Source organism: Ornithodoros turicata, chromosome 10, assembly GCF_037126465.1.
Source record: "Ornithodoros turicata isolate Travis chromosome 10, ASM3712646v1, whole genome shotgun sequence".
Lineage (NCBI taxonomy): Eukaryota > Metazoa > Arthropoda > Arachnida > Ixodida > Argasidae > Ornithodoros > Ornithodoros turicata.
In genome coordinates, this window is record NC_088210.1 from 19,785,440 (window position 1) to 19,806,731 (window position 21,292).

The 21,292-nt window shown below is 45.7% G+C and overlaps 1 protein-coding gene across 2 annotated transcripts; it reads right to left on the reverse strand.

Annotated features, from left to right (window-relative positions):
* Positions 1–1,529: 1,529 nt before the first annotated feature.
* LOC135370890 (eukaryotic translation initiation factor 4E transporter-like) lies at positions 1,530–21,169 on the reverse strand. Of its 2 annotated transcripts, none has more exons than XM_064604791.1 (19): positions 21,057–21,169; positions 20,851–20,999; positions 17,391–17,586; positions 15,472–15,789; positions 14,612–14,796; positions 13,881–14,150; positions 13,010–13,233; positions 11,950–12,046; positions 10,578–10,772; positions 10,210–10,506; positions 9,496–9,666; positions 8,817–8,993; positions 7,400–7,464; positions 7,196–7,338; positions 6,699–6,832; positions 6,422–6,595; positions 3,740–3,883; positions 3,351–3,677; positions 1,530–2,935 (listed from the first exon to the last, which is right to left on the reverse strand). In XM_064604791.1, the coding sequence occupies exons 2-19, from the start codon at positions 20,894–20,896 to the stop codon at positions 2,763–2,765; spliced, it is 3,336 nt and encodes a 1,111-aa protein (XP_064460861.1). In that variant the 5' UTR covers positions 20,897–20,999; positions 21,057–21,169; the 3' UTR covers positions 1,530–2,762. The 2 variants fall into 2 exon arrangements, with proteins under 2 accessions (XP_064460861.1, XP_064460862.1); XM_064604792.1 differs by having other exon boundaries at positions 21,106–21,123.
* Between the last annotated feature and the right edge of the window lie 123 nt (positions 21,170–21,292).

Consider the following 21,292-nt stretch of genomic DNA (forward strand, 5'->3'; position numbering starts at 1 on the left):
TCAACCTATACAAGCTCGGCGTATTTTCTCATAATGCCCATACCGAGATTGACTGCATCGGTTGCCGGTTGCTCTCCGTTCAAAAAAAAAGTTTCATTTAACCACAAGTTGCTGAATGTTTTCGCGATTTTGTGTAGAAACTGCGACACGGAATACACTACCGCGTAGGTTTCGCGATAAAAGTTTATTTTCCGCCTGTGGATTTTCCAGGTCGTTCTACTTGGGCAGTCAAACCGAACGTGGATAATGAGTGAAGTAACCGAAGGCATGGGAAGCGTGCAGTCACCCTGTTGCACTCACCGCGGTACTGCACAGTCCTTCCCAGAGTGCTTTCAAATTGTGATACACACGAGAGGGTATACAGCACTGATATATAGTAGAAGGCATAGAATATGGAAGGCATTTCGGATATATATTTTTCCTACCGCGTAATAAGTTAACCCTACCCTCGGGGCCTGTTACGCAAAATATTTGAAAGTTTGTTCACAAGAATGCGTGTAGCAGCGGCGACATCACCATGTTCCTCGCGCATTGTGACGTCATGTCGGCCGAACACTTATTGGCTGCCGGGAATCGTCTGCAAGCTCTGCAAGCGACGCGACCGGTCAACGCCACCTTGATAAAGAAGGCCTGCCGCCTCTCACTCCTTCGCACGTACACATATATAGTTCGTCAATCGCAGCAGCCAGCCAAAGATATCAACCAATCGCCGCAGACGATTTTGAAGCACAGGTTTTCGATGTCTACCACTGGTTTCCCATACAGTTAATGTCGGCTCGTTTCCATAGCTAAATACGCTGAAAGCAACGACATGTGCCGTTGCAGACATCATCATCAACAGATTGGCATGTGAAATCCAGCCTTCCAGAACAGTTTTCACGTGCCGCCGCCAGTGTCGCTTTGACGTCAATACGGTACAGCCCGCTGGGTGGCTTAGAGAAACTTTGGCCCGGATTCTCGCTCCGCCCTGAGGGTTAAGTGCACGCGCAGGGACCCTTTCGTCCATTCACGAAGCATGGACAGATTGGCCCCTTCGCGTGCGCTTAACACTGAGGGCGAACCGAGAATTCCGGGATTTGTCTGCTGCAGAGAAATGAAAAGAAAAAGACCACGGCGGGAAACGCCGACAAAATCTCCGGTGACGTTTCCGTCCTCCTCCCAGTTTCGCCCTGCAGAGAGTTCAGCGGGAACGCGCGCGTCAACGTTCGCGTGAATTTATTTTTATACGAAAACTATCGCGTACAGTGAACTTTTTTTTATTAGTCGTCAAGTCAAACCACATAGTTTCATAAGGCGTCAGAATCTGAAAATCGTTTGAGATGGCTTTCTGGGCTCACGTAAAACAAACTCCACCGTCCTCGCACCCACCTCCCCTCCAAGTGCGATGCGCGAATTTCGATACAGCACGAAATCGTGAGCCGATGCGTTGAATCTTCGCGTCCGTATGGCAGCGTACGTCACGAGCTCTACGAAACCTGCTTCCCGACGAGCATCATGCCATGACACTATGACGACCCTGAGCACAGACACTCAGCTGAAAAACGTTTATTCGCACGTCTTCAATGTGCAGTGAACTACTCTTCCTTCAGTACGATGAACACAACTATAGCAGAACAATAGCAGAAACAATACGAAGGATGAATGGTTCGCACACAAAGTACGGCTTCACAGCAATGCAAGCACACGGCCAGATCAGATTTGAACACATTTTAGTCACCACGCGCAGGAGGTGCAGTAAATTTCCGAGCAAATGGGAAGAGTCGTCTACCTTCGTCCGGCTGATTAAACAGATCTGAAAGTAGTACCATCAGCATTTTTATTCTGTCATTGTTTCCCTGTGCGGGAACAAACACCTCTCCATAAACAGGTTTAATAACTTAGTAGTGAACATACTGCAGCAGAGACTGCTCGTTCGAGCCACCATGGGGTGCGTCATGGCCGTCCTTTTATATATATTTATATGTTTATATATCTATATATGTATGTATGTATGCGTGTGTAGCAATAAGTGTTTACATTTCAACTTCTCTCTCATCCAGTGAACTGCTCCACCGGCACACATTCGCGCACACACTCCTATGTACAACTGTCCACACAACGAAGCCACCAGAAAGACCGCATCGTTTTAGAACAACACTGCCGGATATATACACATACACATAATATACATCTCGTATGTACAGCTGGTTTGACTGAGACAAAATGAAAGGCTTCCGCAAAAAATGGGCACATTGAGACTCTAGCACCGACAAGAACAGACTGCACACGTTGCAACAACAACAACAATACAGAAAAAAAAAAAAAAAAAAAAGCTCATCCTAACACTCAAGACCTCCCGTGGAGACTATCACAGACATTTTTTTTCCCCCGCTCATCCACTCGGCTGCATGGCCATGGGCACCGGGTGGGTAAACAAAAGCACACAAAACCCACTCCGAGGTCTACGGGAGCAATCAAACACAAAAGACACCAAACCGCAAGGCTAGCCAGGTTGCCAGCCAAATTAACGATTGTCTGCGGAAGAAAAAAAAAAAAAGAAAAGAAAAGGAACATGAAGGAAACTGGTGCACTTGACTCCGTGCTGGCATCCCAAGGACATAAAATGAAAAGAGACCGCGCGTATATAAAATCCAACTGAGAATAAAAAGCACACACACATACTTTTGCACAATGTATGTACATAGCACACATTAATAAATCTATTACAGCCTTCCTAGCCAGTGCAGCTGCTGCTGTACGATACTTTTCGTGCTGTCCAGCAGTCAGTTTTTCACAGCTGTCGGCTGCTGCTGCTGACGTTCTACCTCTTCGAGCAGCAGGGCCTTCTGGTGGGGCACAGGCGGGAGGGGGTTCTGCTGCTGTCCGAGGACATCGTTGCCAAACCACTTGGCAAGGTTCACGGGTGATGCCGAACCACGTCCCACAGTCTGGCCACCTGCATCATTGGAAAAAAAACTTGTAGCGCCCTCTGCGGCGTGACATCGGCTGACAAATAAACGTCTATGCACCAGTTCTTCCCTGGTAGCTACTCATTAACAGCTTTGCCTACAACAACAGAGTTGTTAGACTTTTGTGGGAACCTCATACAGCATCACGGGATTCGATCGCAAAAAGTTTCACGACTTAATCTTGGCACAGAGGAATAAATCGGCATTAGTCCGTGGAAGCAAAGATTACCGAATTATTGAACTATACAAAATGAATATCGAAATCAGTGGTGATAAGGGCTGTGTCGAACACGTTCGAGATGTCCATCGATGTTCACAGTCCTAATACACTTAAGCACAGCTCAGAGTTAACCTGCTCTAGCTTCTCAGACACAATCTCAGAAGAGTAGTGCTAGCACTTACGGTGTATACCAGCAGCTGCGTGCTGTGGCAGTGGGTGCAGGTGCGAGGCAGTCCCAAATCCCTGAGCCATGTTGGGATGGCCCACGTGTTGCTGGTTCAAGTGCTGTGGGCCAGCGTGAGGTTGCGGTATATGCTGCGGAGCCACATGAGATTGAGTCACATGCTGCTGAGCCATGTGCTGGTGTGCCATCTGCTGGGCAGCTGCTAACTGCTGCTGCTGCTGAGCCACCAGCAGCTGCTGAAAAGCCAGCGGGTGCAATCCATGCGCGAGCGCCTGTTGAAGTAGCTCCAGTGGAGGAGGTGGGCGCTTAATGGGGGGAGCTACGGCTGGAAGATAACAAGCAGTCAGAACACACGCAGGAAGTCTGCAACCAGGGGGCAGCACTTACGTCTAGGCGGAGGCAGGTTCGAGCGCAGGAGGGGTGGAAGGCCTGGCACGCCTGGTGCAGCTGCCGAGGGAGCAGCGTTGCCGAGAAGTCGCTGCTGATCCAGCAGCTTGGCCACTACGTCAACTTCTGATGGCCTCAACATCCCTAGTGTAGAGGTAATTCCAAATCTGTACTACAACCATCGTGCCATTCCAAGGATCAAAATTCAGACTTTTGTTTTGCATATTGAGCACAACTGAAAGCCTCAGTAGCCCAGGTACCCATCCCACTCAGTACAGTGAAACTACACTCGAACGAGCTTTGAAGGGTACCAAGAAAGGGTTACTTGTGTGATTGTTCACTAATCTGAAGTGAGCACAGAACTGCTGGCTGTCACAAATAAACGGGTTTAAGGGGTATTTAAATCAGGGTGTCGAACCGCAAAAAATACGGGTGCGGTTCGGGTTCAGGTTCGCGTTGTTTTGATTTCGTTCCGGTTCGGTTCCGGTTCGGCCACGCCAAGAATCGAACCGGTTCGCAAACCGGTTCGCAGCCCCGAACCGGTTCGCGAACCGGTTCAACGCTTCCCTTTTATATGTTCCATAAAACTGCTTTTATCAGGAAATGCGTGGCTAATAGCTTACTGCTGTTGTCTGCATTGACGTCTCTAGCGGTGAGGTAGCCCTTTAGCGAGAGAAATGAGGAATGGATGAACACTTATTGCAACACTTATTGAGTCCACGCTGTTGAAGCGGTGTAGTCCTGCTACTTTCTGTTCCCAAAAGCTCTTTTTTCACACGCACAGTGCCAGCAAGATACACTTAAAGGAAGCCTAATAAGATGGACAGCGTAACATAGACGACAGTACTAGCCGGCACACTGCCTTCGCAACGTGAATCGATCTGAAACCGTACTGAAGCATGTCGAAAATAAGCCTGCCAGCCTTACTCTGTCCGAGCTCACAGCAGTGTACTAGTTAATCCACAACACAAAGGCGGCGGTGGTGGTGGTGGTGGTGATGGTGAAAGGGCTTGCCGTTGTCGGCCTCACGTATGTGGGCAACGTCACGACTGACGCCCTGGGGAAATGTGCGTCCTGGGCCGACTTCTAGGGGAACTGTGCCGACATATGTCTGAAAGCGTCTGAGGAAAACCCAGGAAAAACCCCAGACAGCACAGCCGGCACCGGGATTCGAACAACACAAAGGCAATATGTCACGACACAACTGCACTACCAATAAGCAGAACCACATTTACTTTTCAAGCCACGACCAATCAAACAGGCACCGTTCTGCGTACGCTCCTTCTCCACTTCTCATGTTTCTGACATGTTTAATTTGTACTGCTCACGTGTAAAGGGAAATCTTGGGCGCTTATTTGATCGCATATTCGTCCTGTAGAGCTACATAACTGGCCTACTCCATTCCTGTTTCATTCGTCCGCGTGGCACCTCGTCTCTGAAGAGTAGATGCCGCACCGCGTGCGTGGGGCGCTAGCCGCGGTGCTCACAAGGACAACTGCGCTTCAACATGTTAAAAAGACGCTGAAAGTATACTTACTATACGTCGTCGTCTCACTGCTAGGTGAAAATTTCTGAAATCCATGATATAGGCGCGTGATGATGATACCAATGTGTCTTCGTTCGGGGATAGAGAGGAACTCTTATGCTGACTTCTTTTATGTCCGAACCGTTTTGTTGCGAACCGGTTACCGCTATTATTTTTTACGGTTCTGCTCCGGTTCGGGTTCAACAGTGTCATGAAAATTTCGGTTCGGGTTCGGATTCGGTTCCGGCAAAAATAACGGTTCGGGTACGGTTTTCGGTTCGGGTTCGGGTTCGGTTCGACACCCTGATTTAAATACATTTCTTTCGCATTATTCTCAAATGCACTCAGATTTCTAGTACACAGCACTTTGGTTAGACTGCAGTTGCCCCTCTGCTGCCCCACAGAGGACGGGCTTTCGCACTTTGCGCGTTCAGTAGCCTAGAGATACTTTTTTTGTATAACACTCATATCTTGAGCAAAAAGAAGCAGTCGCAGCAGCACTCACATAACAAAACCGATGCAAGACAGGGAACTTGTGTTTGCATGCGACTGCACTCCGGCTGCATTCTATAGCTATGACCCAAACTTAGCATGGTAGCCATGAGAAGTGGCTATAGTTTGGGACAGGAAAGAGCCAGCTGGCCATTCAAGTTCAAAGCCAGGAGGGCGTGAGCAAGCACGAACCAAGAGGTGTGAAGTGGCACAGTAGAGAAGACTCTGAAGAAGTAGTAGAAGTAGTAGTAGTAGAAGTAGTAGTAGTAGAAGTAGTAGTAGTAGAAGTAGTAGTAGTAGTAGAAGTAGTAGTAGTAGTAGTAGAAGTAGTAGTAGTAGTAGTAGAAGTAGTAGTAGTAGTAGTAGTAGTAGTAGTAGTAGTAGTAGTAGTAGTAGAAGTAGTAGTAGTAGTAGTAGTAGTAGAAGAAAAAGATGTAGTAGTAGAAGAAAAAGATGTAGTAGAAGAAGAAGTACAAGAAACTGAAACATGGGCTGCACCTGAAGTTGCTTGCATTGGGTCCAATAGCATATCGTCGAGGGGTACTAGCAAAGTTTGTTCGAGTGTACCACTGGGTTGCACTGTACCACGCCCATGATTCACTCGTGCCATTCCTAGCTTATATCAGTCGGAAAACTTGGCATCCCTGTTAATCACAATCACTCACCAGCATTGTGCTGAAAAGGCTTCGGGTCTGGCTTTACTCCTGTGGACTTCATGATCGGACGCCCGATGGTGCTGCGATACTGCCTCGGTGCAGTTCCGTTCTCGTGACCCCCAGTTGTTCCAATGCTCGTCCCATTTAATGCGCTAACGATAGGATTCAGGTCCTCCTTCTCAACTAGAAACGGACGAATATGACGGTTACTTCCATGCCCCAGCAATATCAATCTGCACAGAGTCGGACGTCTTGAAATACCGCGGAAGCTCAAGTAGAGACTCACCACTAGAAGCCTGAGTCGAAGTTGGAGGCAGAGTTTTAGGCTGCTCACTGCGATCTAGGTGCATCTTCCGCATGACAGAGGTCGGGGTGAAGGCTGCCATAGTTGGACTAGTACCCTTTGAAGGTGACTGCATCCTGAGATACAATACAAACAATATCTACAGTCCAACACACATTCAGTGGATGAGAGCAAAGAGTCAGGCAAGTTGGTGCAAGCTGTAAAGATGCCGATGGTAGCAGAGTTTGAAGATCGACAAAATACACAGGCGCTTGAGCCTTGGCTACTACTTCCCACTGCGTTCCCAAAAATGAGCGAACGAATAATAATAATAATAATAATAATAAAAAACATTTCCCGTTATTTTCACAGAAGTGCAAGCTTGTATGAAGAGGAGACTGCATCTATTGATTCGAAATATGTAACGAGATACCTATCAACAATGGGAGAACACTAAATTAAGATACAGGGTACGAGCTCCACTCCAGCTGCAACATTACCTGCGTGCCTCCTGCTGCTTGCGAAGGTTTTCCTTTTGCTTCTGCTCTTCAAGAATCTTCTTGAGTAATGCAGTCTGCAGGATGGACTGTGTGTGCACAGCCAGTTCTTGCGGAGACGGCACGCGGACACCGTGGGCTGGGCTCTACAACACATGCTCTCAATTAGTCCTACACTGCGTGCGTACCATCAACAGCAGAACTCACATGCACCTGCAATGTATTTGAAGAACCTCCCTGGGGAATGGGGGACGTGTGAGGTCCAAATGCAGCTGCAAAGAATATCAGTTTGTTTTCAACAATAACTTCATGTAGCACAAACTTATCGGAATACAGTGAACCTCTTTGTAGTGAAGTTGGTCAGACCACTAAGCCTCACTGTATCAGTAGTTCATGGTTAGGGTTTAAACACAATGGGACCGCAGGTTTACTTCACTGTATATCCGTAGCTTCACTAATGTATGCAGGTTCACTATACAGAGGTTCTACCGCAGCAGCGATGAGAGTTCAAATAATTCATACGGAAAATGCTCATAAATGTAATGACTATGATGTGGTGGCACATAAGGTTTTTCCACCGGTACACTGGATGTGCCACTATTATGTTGTGGCACAATATATGTATGTCACAAATGCACTAAAAACAAACAAATGGGGATTTCAACATCTTTCAACAGACTTGGCTTTGTTACAGTGATGTGAAAGAGAACGCGCTTCTCTCCAGTTTTTGCCACATGATTAGCAGACCCGTAAAAATTACTTTTCAGACGTAACTGAGTTACAATTTCAACCATATGTTAAAAAAAAAGAAGTTAGTTGCAATTACAAAATCATAATTGCATCTTACAGTTACAGCCATTCAGTAATATGAGTTACGTTAATTTCAATATATAACATTGATGTTAACTTTATTCTTCCCTGAAGAACACACAGTACACATAGAGAAACACTCATTGACAGGAATTACTAGTGGAGAACGATAACGAGAAATTATGCGCAACGACGACATAAAAACATGCCCAATAAGGCTGCAGGTGCGCCACAGAAATTTAGTGAACGCCGTAAAAATGCAGAAATAAAACGGCAAAAATTGCAAAACTTATGCCAAACTGATAGGTAAAACTGCAGACATCGTGAAAATGGTTCCAGATTTCGCATGTTGCATGCAGAATCACCTCCAAGTAACTTAGAAATTCCTTACAAACTACTTACTTTAAAGCATAGAAACAACAATTACGCGAGCGGGACAGAGAGACGAGGAAGAACAAGTGCACACTAGGAGAAGAAATGTGAAAAAAATGGTTTTTCCCCATCCTTTCATTGCTGGCATGTCTGGAAGTAAACAGTTGTTACTCAACGCTTGTCATGTGCACTTGTTTTTTCTTGTCTCTCTGACCCGTTCACTTAACTGTTGTTGCAACGCTTCATAAACTATCAAGATTTATGGCTTCCAGAAACTAAGACAACCAAGCCACCAAGGTTTCTGAACCAAGACAATGTAGTTGTAGGTGCACCAGCACCCCAAACGTTCTTCCCTGCCCCCCACATGGGAAAAATCCTGGCGGCGCTCCCGGGTAGACACAACATCAATTAAACGGTAAATGCAACGCTCGTATGTGGTTACCTAGAGGTGATGGCACACGGTGCGGATCTGGGAGTGGCGACTGACAGAGAGGACCCCCGAGGGAAGGGCCCCGCAGGGTTGGATCCCCTGTCAGAAGACTTTCCAACTGCTGAGTAGGAGATGGCCTTTGGGTTGTTAGCAAAGGCATGGGCTGCTTGAGCAGTACCCCTGCCCCTCCTGAAGAGATCACCAAAGTTACCAAAGATTTATGATCACGTACAACCATAGATTGAGAAGTTACCCGTCAAAGAGAACTCGTTACGAGTTCAGTTACAGTGTGAAAAATGTAACAAAGTTAATAACGAAGTTCTTCAGCCTGAAATGTAACTCGCAGTAACTGAGTTACTTACAAAAAACGAGTTACTTCCAAGTTATTTTGGAAACACAATAGCATTACGCAGGCGCAGCGCGCAACAGCAGTTGAGTTAGACCTTGAGTTTCCTGCAGAGGAGTGTACAGGGGACACAGAGGAGGAGACACAAATACTGAGGATTTCAAGATGTCATTGGTCAGAAAGCTGAGAAAGTGGGTGGAGCTTCAGGTATAGTCACGATCTGTTAATGGCCAGACTCCTCTTTAATATGCGTCTGTGCACAACCAGACTAGCATACGCCATCTGCAGTCTATCTTATCGAGTAGTAGTCAAGCGCAGGAATGTAGAAATAAATGCCGTGCTCACCAGACATGGGGTAGTGCGAGGGTCGTCCACGGGGGAGGGGAGAGGTAGGACTGTCTGCTGCTCCCAGGAACCTGGCCAAGACATCAGATGCTGAAGCAGAGGGTTTTGGCACATTTGAGGGCTGAAGGAGGTGCGCCAGAACTGGAGGCTGAGATGCCTGAAACTCATGTCCTGGGAAAGATAAATTCATCTAATGTTATATGCGCATTTGGCTCACTATCGTTCTTGAATGCTTAACATTTGTTCGCATATTGGATGTACCCCAACTTGAGCTCTGAAATGCTGGTACTTTTTCGTTCTCCACACGAATGATGAATGTATGAACGATATGTACGGCGAATGCGACAAACACGGAGGAGCATTTCGTCCATGCTTAATGGAACAGAAGACTATTTCCGGTGGGAGAATCGTGACGATGAGGGACAATCGTGATGTTCAATTCCGGGGAGATGACTGCTGATATCTCGGAATAAAATGGGAGCGTGTATTAGGTTCCAATTTCCCCCCCGCATACCCAATGCACGCCCTTAATGGCGCAATGTTTTTGGGTAAAAAAAAAAAAGTTATTTGCGAGTAAATAAGGCAATTTTACGACGTGAGCTGCAGTGCAGTGCAGTGAGAGCTAACGAAAGCTGCAGTGAAAGCAGTAAAATGCATCAAGCTAAACAAAGTTGACTCATAGGTGGACACAAGAGCACTCACGGGAACACATACCGTGGCTCGCTTGTCCCTGATTTTGAAATAACTGCTGAGAAGCTTGGCTCTGGTTTCCTTGAAACTGAATTCCTGGATGCTGAAAGCCATGGTTTTGCACCCCTTGTTGAAGACCACCTTGTGTCTTAATCATGTGCTGCTGGGAACCGTGACTACTTTGTAATTTCCCCAGCAGTCCCTCGAGTGGCAGCCTGTCTTCATCCTCTGCTCGTACTCTACCCATTGCCTGACTCCCAAATACAGTCTCCTTTAGATCTGCTTCCAACTCAGACACATTCTTCGCCTTGCCCCAGAGATCTGGAAAAATAAAAAACTAAGTAAAAAATCAGTAAGGACAAAGTCGCATGAGCAGTTAGGAGACAGCTTACGATGCTTTGCAGCATCTCCGTTGATGAGGTGTGGCTCCACCCGAATGTTGGCGTCGAGAAGGATGTCGAGAATGCTCTTTTCCCGCGGTGATGACGTACGGTCTTGAGGAAGTGCAGGACTGATTGGGGTGAAGTAGGCCTCCGTACTTGGAGGTGAACGCAAGCGGTTGTTGGTGGATCCAATGTCAGGGTGTTCTGCTTGTAAAAAGGGGAATGACCACGATCAACGTTTGCTACCTACACTTCTGCACTGGCAGCAACACATTAATTATAGAAATTTCAGAAATAGATATCCATAAGTAATGAAGCAGGACGAACACCTGCCAGGAAATTAAATTACCTGGCCCCAGATTCAAGCGGGACTGTAGTCTTGTTCAACTTAAGAAGGAAAAGAAATCTAGTCCGTCAACTACATATGTCGTTGGAGCAATGGCGCACCAGTAGAAACAACGTGCCATCAGTAGGGGAGAGCACTTTCTGCCGCAGCGCAGTGTCTTGCAGCCAGTCTTAACAGCCGATACGGGAGCAGAGTGAGCATGATGGATTACGTTATCTGGTGCAGGAAGGAGCGTGACCTCTCAGTGTCCAGCCGTCCTATCTGCTGGCTGCACACTAATATTTTGAGAGCTGACAGACTAGATTTCTTTTCCTTCTTTAGTTGAGCACTAATAGCTGATTAGGAAAGGGGGAAGCGGGTGACGGGATCGGCCAATAGCGCGGCGCAACCGACATCACGGTGTCAGTGCAATGCAAATACGGCAATACGGGCACAATGGGGATGGCATTCATTCATCATTCGCTGTCACGGCGTTGGTCTCCGGCGTTTGGAGGAAAAGTTAACACTTTTGTAAATACATTAAGAATTTAGTGGTGGCAAGGCGGTTTCAAGTATCGGAAATAAGTGTTACAAGGTGGCTAAAACAACAGGGAGAGAAAGAATTGTGCCAGCGCAGTGAATTTTGGATATTGGTGCAATGTGCGTGATGATGACGTTGTGCACAATCTTACGGAATATGGTTTGTCTAAATTTTTTAATGGAATGGAGGACAACGAGCTGTGTGCAGTTGGCAACAAAGAACACAGTAGCGTAGAAACTGATGATAAATAAACTGAGATAAACAGAGATACGAAGGTGCACATATGTACGCGCACACTTATGCCGCATGTATAGATGAATTCACTGTGTGATACGATCGAAGTGTTCTTTTTAGCAAATTCTACAAGTAAAGATAGTCTCGAGTTCAGAAGTAATTTTGCCGCCTTCGGTGTGGCGATTATAACAGGTAGTTATCTTGGAGAGTACACTTGCTTCTTCGACTTGAGACTGTGCACCTCAGCATGTTCAGCCGAAATGTGAAATTCTGCTGCTTACCATGATCCTCTGGAGCAGAAGGAGGAGGGGGACTCTCTCGGCGGAACCACTGACTGAATCTGCTACCAGGCTCCTCTGCCTCCGCACCACCAGTGCCCTGTTACCAAAGATGGATCGCAACAGAGGGAGTCAGTCTGCTTTCAGCATACTTTTCCAAGTGTGTTACCAATATTGTGAAATAATGTGTGGCACGCTGTGATGACAATAGTTCTCGAAGGAGCACAGGAGCAGCAGATGCAATTTTTGCCCAACTGTCCAATATATATAAACATAGCACTAAATATGACTCAAGCAAAACATTTCTCGGTTGCTTATGTAAGCATGCAACGGGGAAAAGAATGGCTGGTAGGAGTTACCTCTGTCTAGCAAACCAGTGTTCTAATTGGATCACTAGTGTTCACAGAAGCTGACAGGGCTTAATTGGTGGATTACTTAGATGACAAGGGTTTAGCACAACAATACATACTAGAGCTGGGCGAATAGCAAAATTTCCATTGCGAATAGTATTTCACTTCCATTGCAAATCGAATCCGAATAATTTATTCAGACGGCGAATCAAATTCGGATAATCAGAAAAGGCCCAATTCGAACCTCATGGTGAAATATTTTGTGGTGTTGTGCTCATTAAATGACTTTCTGCTGCAAACATGCGAGTCTTTTCACCCAGCATAACATATTGTAAGAGGAGAGTCTCTCTGGGTGTTGTGTATGGTACGCATTAGTGGCATGAACTGCATTGAGAGTTGGTCAACATGTACCATGCAGTCTGTTTTGTATGCATTGTGAATTTCCTGTACTTTTTTTAGAGAGTGGACATATTTCCATCTGGTATTGAACATAGCTCTGGAAGATGGGGGTACATTTAGTGGAACCTGCAATGTCCAGAGTACAGTGTTGACCATAAGCTCACAAAATTTGTAGACTTTAGTGACAGAATATTGTGAACAGTGTAAAGCAGCGCTGACCTAATGCTCAAGTATAATGATTATTAAAAAAGGATTCAATCCTTCTGGCAAAGGTCATAGCCATTTCCCCACACACAGTACTACAGAGCACTCACCGTAAATATCCGGGGACAAAAGTCGGGCTTGAAAAGGTCGTTGAAATCGAAACCCTCTTGCACAACGGGAGGTGGTGTCGGGTCAGACTCTAGTACAGCAGTTTCTTCTGGGGCGACAGCAACAACAACTTCCGTTTTTCGTTCTTCTGTCTTGGGGGCAGCAGCATCAAAGTGATTTTCTGAAGGTTGCAGAGAAGCAACCTCTTCCGATACTTTTTCTTTTTCTGTACGTGTGAAAAACAGTATCATCAATGAAGAGGGGGTTAGGACAGCAGACAGCATGTTATTAAAGCTGTTGTTGAAAGTATGCTCTGTGTGTGTGTGTGTCGTCCAGCATGCGTCAACGTTAGACACGCTTCTCTTAGTATGGATCAGGACAGCACCCACTAAGGAGCAAGAACCGAACTGAACGTAAACTTAACCATTATTAGAGCCTGAGGTTCTAGCGTTTAACCAGATTCTTCCCAGACTTGAAGGTTGCCTCTTCAGGGTGAAACACTAGAGAGGGTTTCCTACCGGGTGACCTCGGTAGGAAAGCACGCTAACTTGCTTAGCAGCAAATGCGGTTTCATCACTGTTTAAACCAAACCAGTACAATTAGTTAGAGTAACTGAGCCAGATTTCTGCCCGAATTTAGCAGACTGGAAGTTTCTTCACCCAAATTTCCACGAATTTAAAGCGCACGTTTATTTACCCCGATTGTTACCCCCCAAATTTAGAAAAAAATATTTCCCAAAAACTCCAGTCTCTAAATTTATTACGTAAACTGCGAGTACTTGGGGAAGTGTCACTTGCGTGAATACACAGAAAATGAGAACAAAATTGTAGCTGTTGTGAAACTGTGTGTGGGCTGAAACAATGATACGCTTACCTTGCGAAGCTGCTGATATCTCTGCTTTTTCTTCTGCTCGAGCATCAGTGGAGGCATCCGTTTCAGCAGGGGTGTGCACACGTTGCCGAGTAACTTCTCGTGCACGACGCGCACGTCTGCCTCCCCTCTGCTTGGGCCCACCGTCAGGCTGGGAGTCCTCATCGAAACCAACTAGCTCAATAGTCTCGTGCTGGCTGCTGGGTCCTCCAACAAACCATTCTGGAGCCTCTTCTAGGTCATGGAATGAACGACTGTCTTCTCGCCCTGCCCCTGCAAAAAGTTTGAGGCTACATACGCAAACCCTCGTGCTTTCAGGTTTGAAGTTTTTTTTTTAATTGAGAGGTCAAAATTGGGTTTCATGTCGGGAAATGTCAAGGTAGGGCAAAACCGGCATATACGGGTTACTATCAGATTTTAAAGTGCAAACTAAAAAAAAAAAGCAACAGCGCCCTCTTTCTATATACAGCTATACTAGCAAGTGGCCTAGTAAATGGCATTTTGTTTTAGAACAAAGTCTGTTTCTACCCCCAACTTGCATCATCATCATCATCACTTGGGGAGGGGGGGGGGGGGTCAACGCTGAAAATCCTCGAAAACAGACTTGCCAAAGTGCAACTTCAGAAGGTGCAGTTCACTCTACGCCTTAGCAAAAATAACCAAGGTAAATCTGGTACTATTTGGCACTGTTTGACATTCTTCCTATCATAAACTTCATAAACTAACAAACTAACCTCTACGACGATCGCTTCTGTAGGATGAACTACCGTCGTCAAATCGTCGTGCTGTCCCATATCCGTAGTCCCTGTCCCCCCACGGCGGCTGAGGTCCCTGGTCTCGTAAGATACGTCCACTACCGATGCGACGTCCACGCTCCACTCCATGTGCTCCACTACCATGCAGAAGCAGGCCACCGCCACTGCAAATAATAAACTGTCATTAAATCCCCTAGAAATAATGCGGTACTGTAGCTGGCAAACTGTAAAACCATTGAAGTATTCACGCACAAAAAGACAAGCAATAGCTAGAGCCTGGAGCTTTCGGGAAATATTTTCCCCCAAATTCAGGAGGTAAAAATCGGGGAAATAAGCATGTGCTCTAAATTCATGCGAATTCGGGTAGGAAAACTTCCACTATGCAAAATTCGGGACAAAGGGGCAAAGACGTGGACAGATTGAGAGAGGACAGCAGGAAGGAGTGGGGGACAGGGGGGGGGGGGGGGATATGCGTCCTGGGCCGACTTCAGGAGGAACTGTGCCGACATTCATCTGGAAAGTCTTCGGAAAACCCAGAGAAAACCTCAGACAGCACAGCCGGTGATAGGATTCGAACCGCACGGTCGCTTTCTGCGGCGCACTTTGAATTCAATTTCTGCAATTATTATGCGTTTGTGGGGTGAATTACTTCTCAAGGTACATTTTACTGGCCTACTTAACAGTTTTATAGAAAGAAAACACGGTTCAAAATGACTTCTGTGCTACTTTAAAGCTGTAATAACAGAGGTCACCTTGAGAGAGCCTGAAAACTCTGCAAGAATGAAGACACACATCTCAGAAGGTGGGAAGGCATTCAATTAGAAAAGTGGTGTGCTTACCCCTCACCATCCTTGGAACCTCCATCGAGAGTGGTGTGCCTGTTGCTGGCAAGCGGTGAGGGTTGGCTTACATGACACCCCGTACCGAAGCTTCTCCTCTGGGGGCTCAGAACTATCTCGTCCTCTCTCGACACCCGCTCCCGTGGGTCTCCGCTCCGTCGTTTGGAACCTTGCCCGGGCCCACTTTGTGGCACGTCTCCTTCAGAGTCCAGGCGCTCTCGCTTACCACGGGTGGTGTCCGTGACTTCCGTGCCTGAAGGACTGGTTCCTCGCCGCTTGCCGAGAAACCAGCGCTCCGGATCCCACATCCCAGAGAGGCTAAAAAGAAGCAACAACAATTTTTGTTTTTAGAGCATTTGAAAACCCCTTGCCACTTAGTCTGGGGAGATACATAAAAAAACCTAAATCAACTCTTCCGTACGTAAAAAAAAGATCCATTGATTGAGCTTTTATTTTGGCACTGGTGCCTGATAGCGGCTAAGATATAACCTAACGGGTAGTGCACTATACAGCATTAGAAACAACAGTGGTAGTAGAACAGTACAAGAAACAACGAACGCGAGAGAAATAAAAAATATGAATGCATTTCATACATTAAGAACACTGGCTGCACGTATTCTTGAAATACTTAAAATTAGAGAAGATTTCGATATCAGGGCAGTCAATAGCATTAAAGGACAATTCCATATGGGATGTTGGAATCATGGGATGTATTTCATGAGGATAACACAAGGAATGATATCTACTAGACTGACGAGTAACGAAAACAAATAGTAGATACTAGATGCGGGCAGTTAAAAATATGGTTGATCAATTTATATGAGAATAAAGCATCACAGAGAGCATCTAGATTTCAATGTAGGCAAACTTAAATGCTCGAACATACGCGAATAGGAATAATACATCCTTCTACCGAGAAACCTGCCCTAGAAAAGATGATGCGTTACATAACTAACATCAGCTACCAAAGCTCGACAAAAGAGTTCTGTGAACAATATATATATATATAAGTGTTCTCAATTTGTTTGATCATCGCCTGACCTGTTTCTACAAAAATCAAAGTTCTTGTACAATGTAAATTTAAATAAAAAATGCATTTTATAGCATTCGTAACAATAACCCATGGCACCTACCATGGTTACGAACAAACTATGGCACACAATCTCTTTCTCAGTCTCCCGTTCCTATTAAATAAATTTCATAACAATGGAATTGAACTTGAACCCAAGTCTCAGGCCAAGTTGGTTTCGGTGTTTTACACCATGCAACAGTTCTGTTGTTTTCCTTTACTATCAATAGCTAGAGTTGGTTCTCACTATCGATGCTTTTGTTCCGGTCTTCGTTTTCGCACTGGCGCACTAGCTCCGTCCCACATTAACTCCACAGGAGCGAAACCAGAATCATGTGCGACAGAAGCTCTTTCCGTTTAGCCATAATGTACGATTGATGCACCGCAAGCATCGAAAGAAGATGCCCAACAAATCATCGCACTCATGAGACTGCAATGCCGCAATCAATTCAATTCAGAGTATCACATGACCTTGTGGTTGGTTTGAGCGACATCAGATGCTCAAGGTCAGCGTCGGAGGGAAAACGGCTCTCAATTGTATTGTAAAACTTGGAGGAGTGTGACATTTTCTTTTTCTATGTTTATCTCCTCCCCGATAGCTTTCCAGTGGCGAGCTATTGATAGTCTATCGGAATTCGACTATCGATAGTCCTATCGATAGTTCAATTTTCATACGACTATCAATAGTTTTGCATCACTATCGCTTATAGCGTGTGCACTTCTGGAAACAATCCAAAGACAGCATTTCATACCTTATAATACATTTCCTCAGTAACAGAACTCTCGAGAAGCAGAACAGATTTTCATGGTCGCTTCAGGTTCCTTCAAAGGAGATTCCACCCATACTCACTTGTTGTAGAGGGGATCCAAACAGGAAGGCCTTTGGTGGTGTGCATGGCGTAGACGCAGGAGTTCGGCTTTGGAATACTGATGCCTTCTGTGGGGTTCATGCTCCTTCTCTACCTCTTCTTCCGCAGCCCTCACCTTCACCTCTTCAGCCACTTCTTCGACGGTCTCCTCCTGGGGCCCTTCTGTCGCAGTGTCACCTGCATTGGTGTAAGCAACTTTTTTTTTTCATGTCTCCATACAAGACTGAAACTCTCGAACCATTTTCTTCGAGGTTTTGCCCTGGAGAATTCTTTTGCAAAATTTTTCTTCAAAACTGCATAATTCTGCAGAGAATCTAATTGCACTCCCTAAATGAATACTGCGTAACACGAAACAGATACGCTATACCTCAGGCAAAAAGGACACGCTTTCCTTACTTATTTGTAGTACAGTCAACCCTTTGAATTTGTATTTCATATCATTTTGTGCGCACAGAGATGAGGGAGCCTGACGAGATGCCTGGAAGTTTGCAGCATGTGGGTGATTCAACAACAGTTCAACAACAATCACAGGTATGCACATCCACATTTATATGCTTGAAGCACCCCAGCGTCTCGGCATGACATACTGAACCTATAACATGTGCCAGACCAATTTCAACGGGCCAAGTTGATTACACTAATGCACGGGCTGCAGGCAGAGGGGCAGTGCTGTTTTTCTTTAATTTGCCTTTGAATAAACCTTTTGTATTGTATTTCCCCCCATGTTTCGCAAATCTTCTGAGCACAATTTGGGTGACTCGACCCCTGCAATCCCAACTCTTTCATCAACAGGTTCAGTTATGTCATCCACAGGTCAACAAAGCACCACTAATATGTGCTGCCTGAGTGTGAACTGACCTACTGGGAATCCTGAAGTACCAGTAAAGGTTATTCAGGATTATTGGGCAAGAACAAGTGAAAGCTCTCACGTTAGATCAGGGCTCTGAAATGGACGTTGATATGTAAGGCAGAGAAAAAAGCACTCTTTGGCAAACCTCAACATTACGCTGATTCATTAGAAGATGGAGCAAGACATTATGGTGTCCACAGGGAATGATAACAGCCGTGAAAGTAGTCCCCAATAACATGTTCAAAATGTCTGTAGGATCACAGCCAGGCTATAGAGCACTACATTGAAGACGTCAAGGTTAACAAGGTGCTGAACAAGGTCGACACTGAAGAGACTATGCTACAAACCTTCATTACAACACATTTTTTAAAATAAATAATTTAGCAAGTTTTGTCACATACTGCTTTGCTATTGTTATAGACTGTCCTTCGGCATCTACCAAAAAGTGCTGGATGCTGTAGCTGCGTAACTGAATAGGTGCCAGAGCACCACAGTTTTGCATGGTCAAAAATGGCAGAAATGCTGTCACTTGCAATGTTTAACACTGCCACATGTAGTGCAACATCTTTAGTAGACCTCCAAAGCTGTATCATCTGTACACATCACTGCAAGCTGTGAAAAGTGTGATGCACAAAGGCACTACAGAAGTGGTGCCAAATTCCACTCTATGGACATGCAGATTTCTAAGCATTATTTAGAAGTCCTTTCAGCTATTTCGCATAAAATGCTTCATGCGTGGTACAGGTGGTGTTTTGGTGCTTAATGGCACAAAAGCGACTAAGGCCAAATCATGCGTGGTACAGCTAGGGACAGATTAATCTATAGAGACCCGCAAAATAAGCTTCAACTTTGCAAAGAAATTGCAGGAAATCAGACAGGATGCCACATGGCTCCAAATGAACATTGCGGAAATTACACAAAAATTCCAGGATTGTCAACATCACGCCACAAACTTGTAAAGCTGATGCCCAAAAATGAAGACTTCACATCAGGGTCCCATGTACACCCTGTTGAGACGTTATTTTGTTACGTAGCTACACAGTTAGCCCATGTACATGCACGTGTAGGCGTGTCACCCGCACATTTCATGTCATGGCCCTGTATTATCTGCTTGGCACGGAAATGCATAATACGAACAGCGTTAAATGCCTCAAATACCCACGTACTGATGATGATCATGGTGGCCGTTCCCTTCACATCGAGCAGACAGCGCAGCGTGTACTGCACATCACAGCCAAGACTCCATCAATAAACATTATCAAGATGCACCTCAGCTACTTCTTTGTCACCAGTACTCCAGTCTTTTTGGTGATGTCCACGTAATCGTCACTGCCAAATCCGAGTGCTTCCGCGAGCGAGTATGTTTTCCCCTTGGGGGAAATTAAATGGTACCCTAACACAATGCGCTCAATAGATTCAGAGCCTTCATCACAGGTGGTGCACAGCTTGGATTCCATTGTCTGAAGCGTTGCATTCCTGGATGTAATGCTTGCCCACCAGTCCTTTGTGCGCAATACTCCAGCTTGTGCCTCGAATAAGAGTGTGCTTCAAATCGGGTTATCGGAGAATCTCTCAGGTTGAATACTGTTTACCCCCATCACAAGAGTTTGAGAGTCAGGCTTCAACTGTACCTCGTTTAGCCACCTGTCGGTTTCTCATCCGTGACAAACTGTCCTACGTGGCCAATTCATAGATCTACCCGAAGATGAACAATTGCCTGGTGCATCTATTTCTCGCATCCGTAAAAAGCGGCACTCAGAGCTTGTTGACCAGACATATGGCCTCCCTGTGAAATGGTTTGTGCCCTTGTGTTGAAGGAGCAGCCTTATGACTATAAAAACATTTTTGTTTTCTTGATAGTATGGAAATATTCAATCATTACAAAATGTTTTCACACCAGAAGAGCTGAAAACACGATGGTTCATGTCCTCGAAAACGTATTTCAAGATCTAAATGCACGTATCTGCACCGTTCATTACTGTTTAACCCGTGTACGCAATTTCAAGACATGTCATCCCACAGGGCAACTAAAAAAGCAGCTCTTGCGGCCAAGGTCGGTCAGGAAACGCGGCGTACTACTCAAAACCTCCGCTAACCCAAAGTCGAGTAACGCGCCACATGTGAATATCCGTCGAGAAACAGAAGCAACGTAGAAGAAACAGGACCGGAGCTGACAAGGGCCGAGCTTGGGGCTGATACACTCATAGCGGCGATACTTTCGGATACGTGCAAAGTTCGGATATAATACACAGTGTTCTTGGAGCGAGTTCCGTGTACAACGGCTTTGACTCGGGTCTTTACCATGCAAGGCAAATTGAAATGCTCGCAAGGCGTCCTCAACGAAACAGTTTCACATCCTACGGGAAGACAACATGACACGCCACGTTAAACCTAAACAAAACTTTGTCCGACTTTATGGCAACGACAGTAAACGGATTTTCAATAACAGCAGCGTCAAAACGCGAAGTGCTGAGACAAACCAAAGATAAACACTTCAGCTAGCAGGGTTTGCCAGGGCAACGCGAGCAAGCCACTCTCAATGTGAATTTCGCCAACAAACGGAGTCGGTATTCACAAACACGTCTTCTTACCGTTATTAAATGTCTCTTTACAACCGTCATGTTGTGCCATGGCCATTTTCCTCGTAGTACGCCAACAACCAAGGGCTCGAGTCCTCAACGGCTATGCCTCCACGTATTTCTTTTTTCTTTTTTTAGTTGTCTCGCAAATGTACGTCAGCCTATGTACACACAACTTTGTTGAGTATATACACTGTACACTATCGTTTTTAACTTACGACTACACACGAACCATTACTAACATACACAACAAAGGAAAGCACACACAATCTGCAAGTGATGCAAAAATAGAAATGCCGTGCCGAGGCAGACAGGGTCCCGGATGCTGCTGACCTCACATCACAACCAGCCGCCGGCTCTAAAGCGAAACGCACCGCCTCGAAAATATTGTCGCCACCGGCGTGCCAGCTCGGAAGATCTCTCATTGGCTGCGCATTATATGTATAAATATTTG